At 42.7% G+C, this 21,640-nt stretch overlaps 1 protein-coding gene across 10 annotated transcripts in view; it reads right to left on the minus strand.

The window, feature by feature from the left end:
• Positions 1-1,846: 1,846 nt before the first annotated feature.
• The window catches only part of CDHR5 (cadherin related family member 5), a 101,909-nt gene continuing 82,115 nt past the window's right edge, over positions 1,847-21,640 (minus strand). For 8 of the 10 annotated variants that reach the window (XM_075326865.1, XM_075326864.1, XM_075326863.1 and 5 more), the window contains 2 exons: positions 13,567-13,733; positions 1,847-6,711 (listed from right to left, as the gene is read on the minus strand). In XM_075326865.1, coding sequence (XP_075182980.1) covers positions 6,229-6,711; positions 13,567-13,733 — 650 coding nt within the window. In that variant the 3' untranslated portion in view covers positions 1,847-6,228. Of the gene's footprint in view, positions 6,712-13,566; positions 13,737-21,640 lie in introns of all 10 variants that reach the window. The other 2 variants (XM_075326859.1, XM_075326855.1) reach the window with 1 other exon arrangement.

Below are 21,640 nucleotides of genomic sequence, written 5' to 3' on the forward strand. Positions count from 1 at the left end.
CCAAACCCCCCAAGCCTCACTTTGTTAAAAAGTGGACTCTCATCCCTTATAAACTTTTTTTTTGCAAGCTTGAAGATTTTAACTTTTTCTTTCCTTAAACACTGTAAAAATGTATTTTTTATTTGAATACATTGGAATACTTATGTATAAATGTCATTAGATATATTTTATACTTTCCGTTGTTTTATTTATTTTTTTTTTAAGGTTTACCTCAATATTGTACCTTAGCATAAAGTTGAAATATTGTTTCCTTTTTATCCTGAATAAACTAAACAATATGAAGAGTCTTATTATAGAATATACAAACTCTAAATTAAAAAAAAAAAATCTAAATAAACTGCCAAAAATGTAAATAAAAACACAATTTTAAATGAAAATAATAAACTCTTGATATTTTTATGTACAATTATCATAAACAGCCATTAGATGAAATTGTTAAAACCTTTTTTGATAAATTTTGTTATTATTTTCTTCTAGAGAGATTATTTGATATCGCAGGTCTATGGACAAGCTATGCTGATAAGACCAAATATAACGGAACTAAACTATATAAAATAGAATGCCTGTGATTTCATGAAAAGGTGAATGTAGATGTTCTTAAAGTGTAACTCCAGGAATCGATATGAACATATTTTCAGACATGCACCTAAATGTGTAAATTTAAAATTGTGATACAAAATAAAAAATTAAAAAATTAAAAAATGCTCAATACTATTTATTAGCTTAATTCACTTTCTGGTTGCACACCATACATTTCAGTATAGGGAGGTGAAGGAGGTGACTTTAATTTCTACAACCTTTACTTTGTCCCTGCTTATTTCAGGTGTGCAAAGGTTGTGGATAGAGGAGGAGATAGAGGAGGAAAGGGAGAAGGGAAGGGAAGAGAGAGGGAAGGAAGGGAGAAGGGAAGAGAGAGGGAAGGAAGGGAGAAGGGAAGAGAGAGGGAAGGAAGGGAGGAGGGGGAAAGGGAGAAGGGAAAAGAAGAAAAAGGGAAGGAAGGGAGAAGGGAAGAGAGAGGGAAGGAAGGGAGAAGGGAAGAGAGAGGGAAGAGAGAGGGAAGGAAGGGAGAAAGGAAGGGAAGAGAGCTTAGTTTCATGTCTGCTCTGAAGCCTCCATTTGCGATTTTGCCAAAAACGCTTAAAATATGGTATAGCATGCAGTCTTCATTTTTCAGTTTGACAGAATACAACTGCAAATGTTAGAGAAAATAAATTATATATATAACCCAAACTAGGAATTACAAGCTGATTGTATGACTGTAAAGGGAATTCCTGTGATTACAGCAGCCTCAGCACTTAAAGAGGACCAGTCACCTGGATTTTCCTATGTAAACTAAAGCTAGTGCTATACTGGTGCTATCATGCTGATTCTATATATACCTTTAGTTGTCAGATTGGATGTATAGTTTTTGAAATATAGGCAAGTAAAGTTACATGAATGTGCAGCTTTTTGATTGGCAGCAGCTGCCGAATAGCTAATATGTGGGTGGGGGTTTTACTATTTATTCCTGACCCTCTCTGCTGCCTGGCCTCTGTAGAGGTTAGACTATATGGGCTGCATTTCTAACACGCCCCTATCACATGAGAAAAATGATTCATACCTGGAGGGAGCCCATACAGGCTAGCATCCACAGAGGCCAGGCAGCAGACAGGGGTGGGAATAGATATCAAAACCCAACCCACATATTAACTATTCGGCTGCTGCTGCCAATCAAAAAGCTGCACATTCCTGTAACTTTACTTGCTTGTATTTAAAAAAACTATACATCCAATCTGACAAAGGAATGTATAGAATCAGCATGATAGTGCCAGTATAGCACTGGCTTTCGTTTATATAAAAAAATTCTGGTGATTGGTGTGCTTTAAAGGGAATCTGTCAACAGGTTTTTGCTACCTCATCTGAGAGCAGCATGATGTAGGCAATGAAATCCTGAATCCAACCATGTATAACTTAGATTGTTGGGTGGAACCATTCTGATACAATCAGAATTTTTAGTTTGAGCTATCTAGTTGCGCTGAGAGAGCTTCCCCACCCACACCAGGCTGTTTATATACAGTAAGGTGTCAGTCACAAGAGGGGGCATGACAGACTGCCCAACATTATAGTCCTAGCAATGATAAGGGTCCTGTTGCTTAAACAAACACAGCAAATATACAACAGATCGGACCTTGATAAGACAGGCATCCCTGAATTCTATGTTTTAACCATGGTAGCATGCTGTCTTCAGCTTACATAGCAAAAACCTGCTGACAGATTCCCTTTAATACCAGGAAGAGGAGGAAAGACTAGTGACAAATGTAAGCACACCGATAAATAAAACAGGATAAATTATTAATTAAGTGGCAAACTATGTACAGGCACATGGAATACAGGCTCTATGGAGAACATCCTTTCCTCACTTGCAGGATTGTTTGAATTCTATGAATGCTGATTTGGTCGGCTTATGATTGTATTTAAACAACTTGCTCTGCTTTCCGATGTAGGAGGGGGTCACGCTTACCCCCACCTCTATAAAATCAGGCTGTCCCCCTATATTGCTAAGAACGAAGTCTATAGTAAATAGATTGACCATGTCATTGAGTATTATATTGTATGCGAGATGTGCTGCTGCCAGTAGAATGCAGTTCCTGGAAATACCAGGTCCGGGACTGTGTAGTGGCCGTTTCCACCTTGCGTTGAGATCCGATAATGTAAAGAATATTGTTATGTGATGTTTAATGTGCTTCAAATGTAACAATGTATAGTGCCCTGTATTAATCAGATATAGGTTTCACTAGATTTAAACAGTGTCGGAAAATTCCTGGAACGGAGGGGGTTCAGAGTCCGAATGGGTGGTGTGATAGATGGTTATTGGGTTGGTTAGAGACACGAGCCTGATGAGGAGTCAGTTTTGCCCAAAGGTTCAAGGAATAAAGACGGAGAATGGAGTAAGAGCCAATCAGGGAACCGGGAGGTATCCTCATAAGGTTCGGAGCCTACAGCTCACCTCGACGGGCTGAGAAAGTCAAGCGACTAGAGAGCCATTGGGGAAGAGAAGTGGACAACAGTGCGACTAGAGTGGAGGAACAGAGGCACAGGCCCAGCAGCTTGCAGATGAGAGGTCCAAGATAGCGGGGATAGACAGAGAGGCAGTACCCCAGAGAACAACAGAGCAGAACCGTAGAAATGGGGCTTTGTCTGTCATATCAGTGAGAAGGAAAATAAACTGTTCAAGTTCGTTTGCCAAAAGAACTCCAGTGTTGTGTTTCACTACTGTGTCTATGACGGGGACCAGCCGTGGGGTGATGGACACCACCCTGAAGAGAACAGTAAATGTCAGACACCCCGCCTAAAGTGATCCACACACATGGACTCTTTATGGCATAGGAGTGTGGAGCCCCTATGGCCCGGTGTCCGCACCTTTCTACGCCTCTACATATTTTGCATGATTACATTTGTTGTCTAGTTGGTCACTATTTCTGCTATTAGAAGCTCAAGCACTAAAGTCGGCTATTTTGTAAATCTATGCAGCTAGTTTTTTTTACAAGCAAAATATTATATTTTTGCAATCATTTTTGTTTTCTCATTGGCCAACTAATATTTCTTTATATTGTTTTTTATGTGTAATTTGTTTGTATGCACATAATTTTTTCCTATAAGCACAAGTTTTCTAGCAATGCATGTAATGTTTGGAGAGCTGAGGGGATTTCTCTTTAATTAATTAGTATAAATCTTATTATATAATCACACAGGTCTGCAAGGGTAAAATTGTTTGAAAAGTAAAAGGTGATTTTTATATGCTTTCAGTCCCTGAACTTAGTGATATCAAAAACATTCCAACACGTACAGTTTTTTCACAAACACTGAATCCATAGGCTTCCAAAAGAATAGAATTCCATAGAGTTACAAAAGGACTTCCTTCCATACTTTTCTCAAGATGGTGCTCTAAAGGATTGCAGTGATGTTCCTCAGCTGATGGAAAAATTTAACATTGAGTACAATGTGATTGAGTGGAGACTCTTTATTGATTCAGCCATAAAAACTCTGAAAGCTGCTACTGCACAATGGCAGCAAGTATGCTTCAGTGTCTATAGGATATTCTGTGCACTGGAAGGAAAGCTATGAGAATTTAGACTTTATCTCAAGAAACGTAACTACGAGGATCAAGAATGATCAATATGTGGTCATCTCGAAATTCTCTCTTTGCTTTTTGGGCAGCAAGGAGGATACACATAGTACCCACACTTTTTGTGTGAATGGTCAAGCTGGGACAGGACTCATCACTGGAGCCAATGAGTTGGCCAACGATAACATCTATGCAACCTAGACTGAAGAATATACTTGCGGAAAGGTTAATTGACCCCACTAAAGTTCTCCTGCCATCACTCCACTAAAGCCTGGACTAATAAAGCAGTTTACGAAACCTCTACCGAAAGAAGGAAAGACTTTTAAGTACCTGTGTACCAAGATTCAGAGACTGTCTAAGGCAAAACTGAAGGAAGGTATTTTTGTGGGATATTTGGAAACTCATGAAGTTTTAAACAAAAATAAAAGCTGTTGAGAAATGGTCTTGATATTCTTTTAAAGAAGTCATGAAGACATTTCTAAGTAACAACAAAGATCAAAAATTGAACTCCATGGAAAACATACACGTACTGAACATTTCAAAGTCTTCAGTTGTCTGATGAATTTGAAGTTACATTTTTTTATATTTCCATTTGGACGACTTTCCTGAAAACCTTGGTGCTTTTAGCGAAGAGCAAGGAGAAAGATCAGGATATTAAGGAGATGGAACGATGATACAAAGGTAGATGGAAAGTAAACATGTTGGGGGACGACTACTGGATGGTTCACAGAGAAGATCTGCTTTCAATAAGAGAAAAGGCATCAAGAGAAGCTTTGAAGGGAAAAGGAAAACGCACAAGAATTAATTTCCAATAAAGTTTTAGAATGAATGTTAAATATGTTTATATTGATCTCGCTTGTATGTAATTTCACATAAAGAAACATAAGAATCAGTCATTGGATTTGAAAGAATTTTCATAAACCCAAATATTGCATACCTGTGTTCCTTCTTGTATTTCCTTATGTGCTTGTTAGTTCTCAATTGTTTGTGGGGGGTTTTTACTAGTATTTCATATACCAGAAAAGCACCCAAACAATCCATTATTTTAGATAATTTGGAGCATTCTAATTTGAGAGGAGATTCGTTTGTGAAATATGCATTTTGGATGACCAACTCGAGGCCGGTCCCCAGTGGCTTGTCCCAGCACTGTTCCTCATGACTGATAGCAGTCTCATTATCAGTGTGTCTAGGAAGAGACCTGTCAGTTTATGTAACACTCACCACCAGGGGGCACAGGTACACTGGAATAGTGTAGAGTTCCTTGGTGTAGTGAAGCGCTTGTCCGCTAGGGGTCATAGTACCCAGGTGGGATGGTCTGCAGAGTATTCAATGAAGCCGAGTGTCAGAAGCCGGGAGGTCACATCAGTACACAGGAGCAGAGAATCCGAGATCATGTGCAAGCCGGTGGTCGGCAAGCCAGGAAGTAGCGTCTGGTATAGAAGGGGAGCAGAGCCGTGGTAACAGAACAAGCTGGGATCAGAAGTTGAGAGGACACAAAAGGTACAGAGGAGAGTGCAGGGCCGAGGTCACAAAACAGGACGAGGGTGAGGGAGACAGAGAGTACAGACAATACAGGAAGGAAGGAGGTCAGGGAATGGGAAGCAAGGTAACGGGACAAGATCAGAAGTACTCACGAAAACCAGAAGGGTACAATGCAGACAGTCTAGAGGATGAGGGGTGGAGACAAGCCACCAGGGACCTACCTCAGTTTGGTCACCAAGACACATTGACCTTGATCTGCTCTTCTTGATACAATGAAACGTTTCAGAGTAAAAATTATACGGCTACAATAACACAGTTAGTGTCTGATTTAAGCAGCCCATCGTCCTGGGACAGCCTGAACCTCCTGTCATGTTTCCTTTAACCTAGTTATATGATTCTTTTTTGGGGTGGTTTAAGGTAATCTTCTGTATGGTGGACAGCAAGATATAATTTTGTCACATAGAAAGTTACATGCTCGTGAACCTATCCTTTGTGGGTCAATGTGACAACAGAAAGGCTGTTTGATCATCACTGCTAATGTTCAGAATTGTCCATCACTGTAATATACAACACTATTGGACAACAATAATATTATATTTCTATATTCTTGTCATATAAATGTAAAACGGTTGAACAGATTCCTACAGTATGCTGGAATTATTTGAGTCATTATTTGGAGTGGTGAATGTTGGATCGAGTTCATCTTCATCATCCTCATCATCATCATTGTCTTCTTGTTGATTATTTAATTCTTCTTCTGCATAATCATCGTTTGCTTCTCCATGTTCAACTCCCTCAATCACCATGACTTCTGGGGCAGCATCTTCCCTAAACCATACTGACTTGTAACCTCCATCTTCCTTCAAGTCTTTAGTTAGGATGGACTTCACCTTCTTGTCTTCTGAATCAGATTCTCCATCTGCTTCCTCCAATGCAGGACTCTCTGTGGGGGCACTGGTTGTAAGAACTGTGCTTACGGCTGCGGCTGAAAGCAGGTTATCCCCAGAAGACACTGCAGTAATGCCAACATCAATGCCAAATTCTGGATTTGAAGCCGACATATCACCACCATATTCTGCGTCATTTATCAGCTGCTTGGTCGTACCTGCAGAATCTCCGGAATTCTAGAATAAAAGAGAGAAGATATTAAACAGAACATCTGTTTTTACTATGAAATTATCTCAGTGTGTCTTGATATAGATTATATTACTCATCATTGATCATCCTTAATCAGCTTAAAGTGAAATAAGGAGCTTTAAATCCTCTGGATGAAAATAATGTTAAATGTGTTTTCCAGGACTTTAATAATATTTTTTAGAAATCCTTAGGACAGTTCATCAATATCTGCCTGTGTTACGCCCCTGAGGCTCCAGGCGCCACAGGGTACTGCATCTCCCTTAAGATGTGGAGCTTATCCCGAGTAAGAAGAGGTTAACCACTGGTGTTCAGAGCTTACACAACATCCTGTGCTCATAGCTTATACAACACAGCCAGTCAGCAGTTACACAATTCAGGTGGTCACCATAGCAATGGTTTTTTTCCCGGGCAGGGTGAGTCATCAGGAAGGTGGGGGCTGACTGGGGAAGTTACAGAGCACACAGGAAATCTTAGGAGATCAGTCTGAGACGCAGGAGAAGGAACAGGATCGCTGAGGGGTGTGCTGCATAAGCTCCCCTCAGAGCGGCCGCCCGGGAGGAATGCTTCAGAGCTCTCCCGGGAAGGATAGAGAGAGTATTAGGACATCATGGACTTGTAGGGCCACCAGGGGTCCACTTGCAATTCCAGAACAGTAAGCAGCTTTTCACAGACAGAATTAGAGAACTGTAAGGTGTCGATATACTGTTCTTTATGTCGACGACGAAGTATGAGTCTAAAAATATATATATATATATATATATATAAAAAAACCATATATATATATATATAAAATATATATACAGTTAGGTCCAGAAATATTTGGACAGTGACACAATTTGCGCGAGTTGGGCTCTGCATGCCACCACATTGGATTTGAAATGAAACCTCTACAACAGAATTCAAGTGCAGATTGTAACGTTTAATTTGAAGGTTTGAACAAAAATATCTGATAGAAATTGTAGGAATTGTACACATTTCTTTACAAACACTCCACATTTTAGGAGGTCAAAAGTAATTGGACAAATAAACCAAACCCAAACAAAATATTTTTATTTTCAATATTTTGTTGCGAATCCTTTGGAGGCAATCACTGCCTTAAGTCTGGAACCCATGGACATCACCAAATGCTGGGTTTCCTCCTTCTTAATGCTTTGCCAGGCCTTTAAAGCCGCAGCCTTCAGGTCTTGCTTGTTTGTGGGTCTTTCCGTCTTAAGTCTGGATTTGAGCAAGTGAAATGCATGCTCAATTGGGTTAAGATCTGGTGATTGACTTGGCCATTGCAGAATGTTCCACTTTTTTGCACTCATGAACTCCTGGGTAGCTTTGGCTGTATGCTTGGGGTCATTGTCCATCTGTACTATGAAGCGCCGTCCGATCAACTTTGCGGCATTTGGCTGAATCTGGGCTGAAAGTATATTCCGGTACACTTCAGAATTCATCCGGCTACTCTTGTCTGCTGTTATGTCATCAATAAACACAAGTGACCCAGTGCCATTGAAAGCCATGCATGCCCATGCCATCACGTTGCCTCCACCATGTTTTACAGAGGATGTGGTGTGCCTTGGATCATGTGCCATTCCCTTTCTTCTCCAAACTTTTTTCTTCCCATCATTCTGGTACAGGTTGATCTTTGTCTCATCTGTCCATAGAATACTTTTCCAGAACTGAGCTGGCTTCATGAGGTGTTTTTCAGCAAATTTAACTCTGGCCTGTCTATTTTTGGAATTGATGAATGGTTTGCATCTAGATGTGAACCCTTTGTATTTACTTTCATGGAGTCTTCTCTCTACTGTTGACTTAGAGACAGATACACCTACTTCACTGAGAGTGTTCTGGACTTCAGTTGATGTTGTGAACGGGTTCTTCTTCACCAAAGAAAGTATGCGGCGATCATCCACCACTGTTGTCATCTGTGGACGCCCAGGCCTTTTTGAGTTCCCAAGCTCACCAGTCAATTCCTTTTTTCTCAGAATGTACCCGACTGTTGATTTTGCTACTCCAAGCATGTCTGCTATCTCTCTGATGGATTTTTTCTTTTTTTTCAGCCTCAGGATGTTCTGCTTCACCTCAATTGAGAGTTCCTTAGACCGTATGTTGTCTGGTCACAGCAACAGCTTCCAAATGCAAAACCACACACCTGTAATCAACCCCAGACCTTTTAACTACTTCATTGATTACAGGTTAACGAGGGAGACGCCTTCAGAGTTAATTGCAGCCCTTAGAGTCCCTTGTCCAATTACTTTTGGTCCCTTGAAAAAGAGGAGGCTATGCATTACAGAGCTATGATTCCTAAACCCTTTCTCCGATTTGGATGTGAAAACTCTCATATTGCAGCTGGGAGTGTGGACTTTCAGCCCATATTATATATATAATTGTATTTCTGAACATGTGTTTGTAAACAGCTAAAATAACAAAACTTGTGTCACTGTCCAAATATTTCTGGACCTAACTGTATATATACACCGGTATATATATATATATATATATATATATATATATATATATATATATATATATATATATACTAGAAGGTGGCCCGATTCTACGCATCGGGTATTCTAGAATTTACGTATTGTGTAGTTCATGTATGATTTTTGTTATATATATATATATAGATGTTGTTGTGTGTAGTTACCAAGTGTTTGTGTAGGGCGCTGTACATGTTCTGGGTGTTGTCTGGGTGTGGCGGGGGGTGAGAGCGGTGTTGTTTGTGTGTTGCGTTGTTTGTGGAGCGCTGTGTGTCTGTAGCGTTGTGTGTGTGTGTTGCGCGGTTTGTGTGTGTGTGGTATGTTTTGGGGGGAGGTATGTTTGTGTGTGTGTTGTGCGGTATGTGCGTATATTTGTGTGTGCAGCGTTGTCTGTGTGTGGGTGTCTGTGTAGGGCAGTTGTTTGTGGTTCCCAGTGTGTGTGTGTGGTGTGTTGTGCAGTGCGCGCGCGTGTTTGTTGGGGGGAGGTGTGCACTTCCCATCGTGCTCCATCCCCCATGCAGCGCACTCCCCATCGTGCTCCATCCCCCATGCAGCGCACTCCCCATCGTGCTCCATCCCCTATGCTGCGCACCCTCCATCGTGCTACATCTCCCATTCTGCGCACTCCCAAACGTGCTCCATCCGCCATGCTGCACACTCCCAAACGTGCTCCATCCGCCATGCTGCGCACTCCCAAACGTGCTCCATCCGCCATGCTGCGCACTCCCCATCGTGCTCCATCCCCCATGCTGCGCACTCCCAAACGTGCTCCATCCGCCATGCTGCGCACTCCCCATCGTGCTCCATCTCCCATGCTGCGCACTCCCAAACGTGCTCCATCCGCCATGCTGCGCACTCCCAAACGTGCTCCATCCACCATGCTGCGCACTCCCAAACGTGCTCCATCCGCCATACTCCGCACTCCCCATCGTGCTCCATCCCCCATGCAGCGCACTCCCCATCGTGCTCTATCCCCTATGCTGCGTACCCCCCATCGTGCTCCATCTCCCATGCTGCGCACTCCCAAACGTGCTCCATCCGCCATGCTGCGCACTCCCAAACGTGGTCCATCTGCCATGCTGCGCACTCCCAAACGTGCTCCATCCGCCATACTCCGCACTCCCCATCGTGCTGCATCCTCCATGCTGCGCACTCCCAAACGTGCTCCATCCGCCATGCTGCGCACTCCCAAACGTGCTCCATCCCCTATGCTGCGCACCCCCCATCGTGCTCCATCTCCCATCCTGCGCACTCCCAAACGTGCTCCATCCGCCATGCTGCGCACTCCCAAACGTGTTCCATCCGCCATGCTGCGCATTCCCCATCGTGCTCCATCCCCCATGCTGCGCACTCCCAAACGTGCTCCATCCGCCATGCTGTGCACTCCCCATCGTGCTCCATCCGCCATGCTGCGCACTCCCAAACGTGCTCCATCCACCATGCTGCGCACTCCCAAACGTGCTCCATCCGCCATACTCCGCACTCCCCATCGTGCTCCATCCCCCATGCAGCGCACTCCCCATCGTGCTCTATCCCCTATGCTGCGCACCTCCCATCGTGCTCCATCTCCCATGCTGCGCACTCCCAAACGTGCTCCATCCGCCATGCTGCGCACTCCCAAACGTGGTCCATCCGCCATGCTGCGCACTCCCAAACGTGCTCCATCCGCCATACTCCGCACTCCCCATCGTGCTGCATCCCCCATGCTGCGCACTCCCAAACGTGCTCCATCCGCCATGCTGCGCACTCCCAAAAGTGCTCCATCCCCTATGCTGCGCACCCCCCATCGTGCTCCATCTCCCATCCTGCGCACTCCCAAACGTGCTCCATCCCCCATGCTGCGCACTCCCAAACGTGCTCCATCCGCCATGCTGCGCACTCCCAAACGTGCTCCATCCGCCATGCTGCGCACTCCCAAACGTGCTCCATCTCCCATGCTGCGCACTCCCAAACGTGCTCCATCCGCCATGCTGCGCACTCCCAAACGTGCTCCATCCGCCATGCTGCGCACTCCCAAACGTGCTCCATCCGCCATAGTCCGCACTCCCCATCGTGCTCCATCCCCCATGCAGCGCACTCCCCATCGTGCTCCATCCCCTATGCTGCGCACCCCCCATCGTGCTCCATCTCCCATGCTGCGCACTCCCAAACGTGCTCCATCCGCCATGCGGCGCACTCCCAAACGTGGTCCATCCGCCATGCTGCGCACTCCCAAACATGCTCCATCCGCTATACTCCGCACTCCCCATCGTGCTCCATCTGCCATGCTGCGCACTCCCCATCGTGCTCCATCCGCCATGCTGCGCACTCCCAAACGTGCTCCATCCGCCATGCTGCGCACTCCCAAACGTGCTCCATCCGCCATGCTGCGCACTCCCAAACGTGCTCCATCCGCCATGCTGCGCACTCCCAAACGTGCTCCATCCGCCATGCTGCGCACTCCCAAACGTGCTCCATCCGCCATGCTGCGCACTCCCAAACGTGCTCCATCCGCCATGCTCCGCACTCCCAAACGTGCTCCATCCACCATGCTGCGCACTCCCAAACGTGCTCCATCCGCCATGCTGCGCCAGCATCAGCCTCTCTACCCGCAGCATCAGCCTCTCTGCCCGCAGCATCAGCCTCTCTCCTCCCAGCATCAGCCTCTCTCCTCGCAGAATCAGCCTCTCTGTCCCCAGCATCAGCCTCTCTGTCCCCAGCATCAGCCTCTCTGTCCCCAGAATCAGCCTCTCTCATCCCAGCATCAGCCTCTCTGTCCCCAGCATCAGCCTCTCTGTCCCCAGCATCAGCCTCTCTGTCCCCAGCATCAGCCTCTCTGTCGCCAGCATCAGCCTCTCTGTCCCCAGCGTCAGCCTCTCTCATCCCAGCATCAGCCTCTCTGTCCCCAGCATCAGCCTCTCTGTCCCCAGCATCAGCCTCTCTGTCCCCAGCATCAGCCTCTCTGTCCCCAGCATCAGCCTCTCTCATCCCAGCATCAGCCTCTCTGTCCCCAGCATCAGCCTCTCTGTCCCCAGCATCAGCCCCTCTGTCCCCAGCATCAGCCTCTCTGTCCCCAGCATCAGCCTCTCTCATCCCAGCATCAGCCTCTCTGTCCCCAGCATCAGCCTCTCCATCCCAGCCTTCCCCAGGATCAGCCTCTCTCCTCCCAGCCTCCTCCAGCACGCCATGCTCCTCTGCCGACACTCACACACCCGATCGCATACACTCACACACACCCACACACACCCGATCGCATACACTCACGCACACACACATTGACGATATTGCACATACGCGCTCATACTTACAACATCCGGAGATACCACATGCTTCTGGCCATGTGATCCTCCGGCAGGTCCTGGAAGGTCACAACAGCACAGTATCGAGGCCGAGAAGCAAGCGATATCGCCGGATGCTGTGTGTGTGTGGATGCGATGTGATGTATGTGTGAGGTGTGTGTGAGAGTGAGTGTGAGCCGGTGTACACTGGTAACTATGATACACATCGGGTAACCAAGGGACATTAGTTACCCGATGTGTATAATGGTTACCAGCGTTCACGGGCTCCGTCAAGATCCCAGCATCGCAAGGTTATGTCTGGCGCTGCTGGGATCGTGACGGAGCCGGTGTAGAAGCAAGCGATATCCCAGGATGTTGTGAGTGTGTGGATGCGATGTGTGAGGTGTGTGTGTGAGAGTGAGTGTGATCTGATGTGTGTGTGTGTACTCACCTGGGAGTCGGAGCTACGTGTCAGTTGGGCAAGAGCGAGCGTGCATTGCGTGAGGGGGGAGGGGCCTGCAGAAAGCCGGGGCGAGAGGCCAATCCGTGTGGGGGGGCGGGGCCATGGCGAGCCCAGCGGCCAATCAGCTTTGTGTCACCGTAAGGACACAATTTTGGAGCATGACAGACAGACAGACAGACAGACAGACAGAATAAGGCAATTATATATATAGATATATATATATATATATATATTTATACCTATATATATATACGGTATATTAGTGGCCAAAGTGAAAATCGCAAGATTTGTAACTTTCTATGCTTTTTTATGAGGATTTTGACACATCACGTGCTCTAAAAATCCATGTAAAAAAACTCTGTGTGAACCTATTTTTATCTTTATGAAATGCAAATATGACAAGCAGAGATCGACTTAAGATAACATGTATTTTACTACAGCAGGATTCTAAAAAAAAAAGACTCAAAGCTGGTACTAAATTTATACAGACTAGGGGCCTCTTTCTTCGTCTGGTCTTATGAAACGAGTGTGTTTGTGGAAATGTATCACAATTGTACAGTATGTCACTTCTTATCTATAGAATTGGCTCCAAAAGTTTAGTATTTTGCTTATCAAGCATCAGACTAAAAATAAAAGACTTATTGATCTACTTACACTTCCTGTCCCTCTCTGCAATTTACTTCGTATTGTGTTTCCATATTGTTTGTAAATGAGAAAAGCCAATCCAGCCAAACACGCAGCAACAACAACTCCCAGGGTAGCACCAAGTATTGCCATGTCAGTGGTAGTATAATACTTATCCAGTGCTTCCCCTTTATTACCTGCTTGGAAAAAAAACACAAGAACACTGAAGGAAACTTACTTAAGGAATTAAAGGGAATCTGTCAACTGTTTTTTGCCATCTCATTTTAGAGCAGCATGATGTAGGCAAATTGATACTGAATCCAACGATGTATCACTTAGATTTCTGGGTACAGCCATTAAGACACAATCAGAATTTTTAGATTTAGCCATGTAGCAGAGCTGAGAGAGCTGTCCCCACTTAGACCAGGCTTTGCACATAGACCGTAAGGACTAACATTCACATGACATTGTAGTGCAAGCACTGAGAAGTGCTGCTGCTTACACAAACAGCAAATAAACAACAGATTGGACCACGACAAGACAGTCATCCCTGAATTCTATGTATTAACCCTTGCAGCATGCTGTCTTCAGCTTACACAGCAAAAACCTGCTGACAAATTCCATTTAACATAGATTTTTAATAATGTAAGGAACAATCACAAAAAACTACTTTATAATTATAAATTATTATAAAAATATTATTATTATTATCATTTTACTGAAGATTTGATCTTTAAGTGAATCTGTCATTAGAGAAAACCCTTGAAAAGCTGGAGCTAGAAGATGCCCATAGGCTGCCACTCCTGTCCAGATAACCCATGGCATGTTACATATGGTACCTCTCCGCCTGATTAGCCAAGAGGCACCAATTGTTGCAAATGTGACTTAATGTAGATGTGTACCGCAACCTGCTCATGCATATTAATTAGTCAATTAGTCCAGGTGCTACAGTAATTAGACTACAGTGTACACATCTAAATGCCATAAATAAAGCACAATACTAATAAGGGGAGGTATAGCTTAACCCCTTGCCGCCACAGCCAATTTTTGTTTTAGAACTTTGTATATAGCGGGCCATGGCAACCCATTGGCACCTCGTGACTTAATTTGATATTGAAAGCTAAGCTCCGGGCACTACTGTTCCAGGTCGATGCTGGCTGTGTAATACAACCGGCATCCGACTGTTATGGTGTGGTCTAAGCTCCTGAGCCTCCTCCACATATCCATACACGACATACCCCATGCATGTATATCGTGTGCCGAAAAGTGGTCAAAGTTACTGTGCGCCAGTGCAAAATCCGTAACAAGGTCCTCGTCTACTATATAACATTATATAGGTGCCTATCTATGTGGAATATGGGCCTTTAGGCTCTATTAACTAGGGCACTGGTGAGACTGTTACTTTTGCACTGGCTATGGCTGCAGTCTACAGTCTTGCTATGAGCATCTTGTAAATTGTTTTCATGAAATAATGGCAGATTCCCTTAAAGTACAATCATGGAGAATTCCTCAACCCTCAAATCATATACAAAGAAATCAGTTCTCGAAGGGGAAGACATTTGGAGGACAGTGGGTCCTAGCTCATCAACAAATAGTCTGATTGGGGATGTTTAATGGAAATACGAGCAAATCAACTCTCTCTCGAAAGAGGGTTAGAAAAATATTTTGGAAGCTGTTTTGCAGTGAATAAGACACAAATAAGAATCTATAGTCATGATTCTTAAAAAATAATTAAAAAAAAAAAAAAAGAGTTGGCTTTTTTTTAGTGGGAAACAGCACCTACTTTTGTCCATGGACTGTGCCAGGTATAGTGCCTCACATCGTGATTCCGATATGGAGTATGGGCTAGAGTCTCATCCATTAGAAAGCCGACTCTTTTTTCTAATGTTAGAAAATCTCATTGAGTATTTCATATCTATGTCATTAATTATCATTGAATAGAATTTTATTTTAAAGGGATATACAACCAATTACTTGGAGTATGGAAATACGTGAAAACAGGACTTGTGAAGCCAAACGCAGACAACTGTCAAGCACCACTAATGGGACAGCCACCACTACTGTGTATGTTCAGAGCAGATTCTATAGGGTATTCGTATTGTCTTTTCATGACATAGAATAGAATCCAGTTGTAGGACACTGGTGCCATCTTGAAAAGTTCTCTTTCAAAAGATTAATATTTTACCATCCATATGGTTGGAGGGGAGGTCATGAGTTCATATCACTTCATCAAAGATGCTGGGATTTATGGGCTTGTGGATATTAAAGTGGTAGCGATATGAAGCAGAGCGGCCAGGTAGATCACTTCTTTCCATTTATAATTAAGTTTCCAATGAATTATGAAGAAATGTAAAAAAACTATTCATATGTTGGCCATTAATAATTGCATTGTATTTTATTAGCGATTAATAATTACATTATATATATTTTAGCCACAAATACTACAGCAGCATCATATTCTGCAGCGCTTTGCACTCATAATTACTATTATATATAAATGTAATTATTAATGGCTAATTATATATATATATATTGTATAATATATGTGTATTTATCCATATATTACATATTATATACGAGGGGCGATCCAAAAGTAATGATAATCGGTTATTTCTATTGCACATAGAAATTAAAATAAAATGTTTTCTTCTCTCTTAGGTACCCACTAGTCCAGGAAAAAAAAAAATCACTTAAATAGGCCACGATTCCCGGGGGCTACATTCATTTGAATATGAACTGCCGAGGAGTGAACATCAAAATGGAAAAAAACGAGCTCAGAGCTGTCATCAAATACCTCTGCTTGAAAAAAATGACTACCAAAGACATACACAGCGACTTGGTGGAAACATTGGGGGACTCTTCTCCTCCATATTCCACAGTTGCACGCTGGGCCAAGGAATTTAAGCTGGGAAGAACATCGACGGAAGATGAACTTCGTGAAGGACGACCATCCACGTCCCTCAATGAAGAAAACGTGAAAAAAGTTGAAGAAGTTGTATTGGCAGATCGAAGAGTGACTATCAGGCATGTAGCTGAGGTCACAGGGATCTCATATGGCAGTATTCAAAGAATCCTTGCAAAAGAATTGCATATGAGAAAGGTCTCCGCGCGTTGGGTGCCAAAAATGTTAACCGACGAGCAAAAGAAGAAACGAGTTGACATTTCAATAGTAAATCTCGAAAAGTTCCAAGCAGACAAGGAGAATTTTTTGTCACGTTTTTTGACCATGGACGAGACCTGGATCCACCACTTTGATCCCGAAACTAAACAACAATCGATGACATGGAAACGAGACGACGAACCGACGCCAAAGAAATTCAAAGTGTCAAGCTCAGCAGGGAGGGTTATGGTGTCCATTTTTTGGGACGCTGAAGGAATTATTATGGTGGACTATTTGGAGAAGGGAGCCACTATTACGGGCTCCTACTACGCAGAACAAATAAGAAGATTGCGGGAGGCTATCAAGGAGAAAAGGCGTGGCAAACTTTGAGCCGGAGTGCTGTTTCACCAAGATAACGCGCTGGCTCACAAAGCTCCAGTTGCCATGGCAACCATTCAAGAAGCGGGCTTTGAACTGGTGGAACACCCCCCCATTGGCCAGATCTAGCCCCCAGTGACTTCTTTCTCTTTCCTCGCCTCAAGGAACACCTCCGGGGCAAGAAATTTGACGACAATAGCGACGTGATAACCGCTGTTGGGGAGTTTTTTGAGGGTCAAGATCAAGAATTTTTTTCGAAGGGAATTCTAAGTTTAGAAAAGAGATGGACTAAATGTATAGACTTGTTAGGAGACTATGTAGAAAAATATATATATTTTTTTAATATATTCATTGTGTTTATTATTTATTATCATTACTTTTTGATCGCCCCTCGTATATACATACATTACATGCATAATGTATAGACATATAAGCACACAAATTATACCATATATGTGTGTTTTATATATATATATATATATATATATATATACATACATACACACATACTGTATATATTATATATATATATGTATACTGTATATACATATATATATATATATATATATTCACACACATATATATTCATACACATATATATAATCAGCTATAATACTATATATACATAATATGAATTTGAAATGAAATATGAATGCACAAATTATATATATTAATATACATATTATAATAATATATTATACTATAGTATACACATATTAGAAGATAGATAGATATAGGGATAGATAGAGGGATATAGATAGATAGATACACTTACTTCATACTATTTATGTCCAAATATGTTACTCATATATACAGCGGTTGAAATAAGTATTGAACATGTCATTAAATTTATAAGAAAATATATTTCTAAAAGTGCTATTGACATGAGATCCTTACCCTATTGTAACCAGTTGAGACCCTATTGCGCTTGTTTTCTGCCTTTGTTTCTCCTCATTGAAATGAGATTCTCCTTAGATGTCAGTAACAAATCATCCATTCCACATAGGCACAGAAATCAAACCACATATGTCCATAAATTTGGTGAAATAATGATTAATGACACAGGGAAAAAGTATTGAACACACTTACTGAAATTTAATTACGGTAATACTAAAAAAAAAAAAAAAAAAAGTCTTTGTTGGTGATGACAGCCTCAAGATACCTCCTGTATAGAGGAACTAATCACATGCATTGCTCAGGTCAATTCTTCCACACAAACACTCTTCAAATCCTGAAGGTCCCATGGGTTCTTTCTGTTAACTCTGATCTTTAGTTCCTTCCATAAACTTTCTATTAGGCCTCCGACACACATCTGTGCCACCGGTACGTGTTTGTCATTTTTTGCACGTACTGGCGGCACGGAGACACGTTCAGCAATGCTACCCTATTGTAGCAGGCACACACACGTAAAACCACACGGAACGTGTGTCCGTGTGCATTTGTACGTGTGTGCGTTTTTCTACACGCTGACATGTCCACGTTTTCTCCAGCAGCACGGGTGTCACATGGCCCGCACCCGTACCACACGGGTGTAGTGTGGATGCGGTCCCATGTGACACGTGCCGGAGAAAACACACGTGTCAGTGAAAAAAAAAAAAAAACATTTACTCACCTTCTCCAGCCCTCCTGTCTCTGCTGCTGCTGCCACTTGCTTCCGACCGCCGCTCATTATGCTCATTTAATATTCACTTCACTGCGGTCGGCAGCAGCAGCAGCGGGGAGACGGCAGGGCTGGAGACCGAAGATCAGCACCACAGACAGCAGCGCGGACCACGTGAGTATGCAAATTACCGGTTCTACGTGTGCTATCGCGGATAGCACACGTAGAACACACGTGGACCGCACGTACCCGAGACACGTACTTACCACACGCAACACGCAGGGTAAATACGTGTCTCGCGGCACGTGCATGTTTTTAACGGAAGTGTGTTTCAGGCCTTAGATTCAGCTCCAGTGATCGGCTCGGCCATTCTAGTCACTTATTTTCCTTTCTCTGAAATTATTTGTGTTTCCTTGGCTGTGTGTTTGGGATCATTGTTTTGCTGAAATTTCCACCCTCATTTCATCTTCATTATCCTGGTAGATGGCAGAAGATATTTAATTTTGCCAGTGCCGTATGCTGAAAAACAGCCCCATACCAAGATGTTCCCACCTCCAAACTTCACTGTTAGTATGGTGTTTTTTGGCTCTATACATGGTGTGTATTATGACATCCAAACAGTTCAATTTTGGTCTCATCTGACCTGACTATATTCTTCCTGTATTTTAGAAGCTAGTCTAAATGTTGTTGATCAAACTTTAAAATTGCTTGAACATGTTTTTTATTCAACAGTGGAGTTTTGTGAGGTGAGTGTACATACAGGTTATGAAGGGTGAGAACATTACTTACAGTCATATGAAAAAGTTTGGGCACCCCTATTAATGTTAACCTTTTTTCTTTATAACAATTTCGTTTTTTGCAACAGCTATTTCAGTTTCATATATCTAATAACTGATAGACTGAGTAATATTTCTGGATTGAAATGAGGTTTATTGTACTGACAGAAAATGTGCAATCCGCATTTAAACAAAATTTGACCGGTTCAAAAGTATGGGCACCCTTATCAATTTCTTGATTTGAACACTCCTAACTACTTTTTACTGACTTACTAAAGCACTAAATTGGTTTTGTAACCTCATTGAGTTTTGCACTTCATAGGCAGGTGTATCCAATCATGAGAAAAGGTATTTAAGGTGGCCACTTGCAAGTTGTTCTCCTATTTGCATCTTCTATGAAGAGTGGCATCATGGGCTCCTCAAAACAACTCCCAAATGATCTGAAAACAAAGATTATTCAACATAGTTGTTCAGGGGAAGGATACAAAAAGTTGTCTCAGAGATTTAAACTGTCAGTTTCCATTGTGAGGAACATAGTAAGGAAATGGAAGAGCACAGGTACAGTTCTTGTTAAGCCCAGAAATGGCAGGACAAGAAAAATATGAGAAAGGCAGGGAAGAATGGTTAGAACAGTCAAGGACAATCCACAGACCACCTCCAAAGACCTGCAGCATCATCTTGCTGCAGATGGTGTCAATGTGCATCGGTCAACAATACAGCGCATGTTGGACAAGGAGAAGCTGTATGGGAGAGTGATGCGAAAGAAGCCGTTTCTGCAAGCACGCCACAAACAGAGTTGCCTGAGGTATGCAAAAGCACATTTGGACAAGCCAGATACATTTTGGAAGAAGGTCCTGTGGACTGATGAAACAAAGATTGAGTTGTTTGGTTATACGAAAAGGCGTTCTGCATGGAGGCAAAAAACCACAGCATTCCAAGAAAAGCACTTGCTACCCACAGTAAAATTTGGTGGAGGTTCCATCATGCTTTGGGGCTGTGTGGCCAATGCCGGCACCGGGAATCTTGTTAAAGTTAAGGGTCGCATGGATTCAACTCAGTATCAGCAGATTCTTGACAATAATGTGCAAGAATCAGTCACGAAGTTGAAGTTACGCAGGGGATGGATATTTCAGCAAGACAATGATCCAAAACACCGCTCCAAATCTACTCAGGCATTCATGCAGAGGAACAATTACAATGTTCTGGAATGGCCATCCCAGTCCCCAGACCTGAATATCATTGAAAATCTGTGGGATCATTTGAAGCGGCTGTCCATGCTCGGCGACCATCAAACTTAACTGAACTGGAATTGTTTTGTAATCAGGAATGGTCAAATATACCTTCATCCAGGATCCAGAAACTCATTAAAAGCTACAGAAAGCGACTAGAGGCTGTTATTTTTGCAAAAGGAGGATCTACAAAATATTTATGTCACTTTTATTTTGAGTTGCCCATACTTTGGCACCGGTCAAATTGTGTTTAAATGTGGATTGCACATTTTTTGTTAGTACAATAAACCTCATTTCAATCCAGAAATATTACTCAGTCCATCAGTTATTAAATATATGAAACTGAAATAGCTGTTGCAAAACCCCAAATTGTTGTAAAGAAAAAAGGTTAACATTAATAGGGGTGCCCAAACTTTTTCATATGACTGTATTATTTTCTTTCAAACAATTGTACCTGATGATTCCATATCTTTCTGTAGCTCTCCACAGCTGGTTCTTAGCTCTTAGACATCTCTTCTTCTTTTCACTCATCCGTCTGAAATATGGCAAGCTTATGGTGAAATAATGTTCTTTCCATTTCTGGATTATGGCTCACTGGGACCTTCAGTAGTTTAGAAATTCTTCTGTAACCAATGCCATCACTATGATTTGCAACAATAAGATTGCGAAGGTCTTGAGACAGCTCACTGGTTTTACTCATCATGAAATGTTTCTTGTGTAGTACCTTAGTATTGAGGCACCTTTTTATAGTTCAACCAGGCTGATAATATTTTTCACTAAGTGACAGGATTGTTTTCGAATTACTGATGGATTTCAGCTGCTGTCATGACTTTCCATGGCTTTTTACACCTCTCTTTCTTTATGGTCAATATTTTTTCCCTGTGTCATTTCTCATTATTACTCATAACTTAAATTAATGGACATCTAGGATTTGAATTATTTACCTTTGTGGATTGGATGGGTTGTTATGGACATCTAATAAGAATTTCATTTCAACAGCACATTTGGAAATTTATTTTAT

Source organism: Anomaloglossus baeobatrachus, chromosome 10 (assembly GCF_048569485.1).
Source record: "Anomaloglossus baeobatrachus isolate aAnoBae1 chromosome 10, aAnoBae1.hap1, whole genome shotgun sequence".
In the NCBI taxonomy this organism is placed as follows: Eukaryota; Metazoa; Chordata; class Amphibia; order Anura; family Aromobatidae; genus Anomaloglossus; species Anomaloglossus baeobatrachus.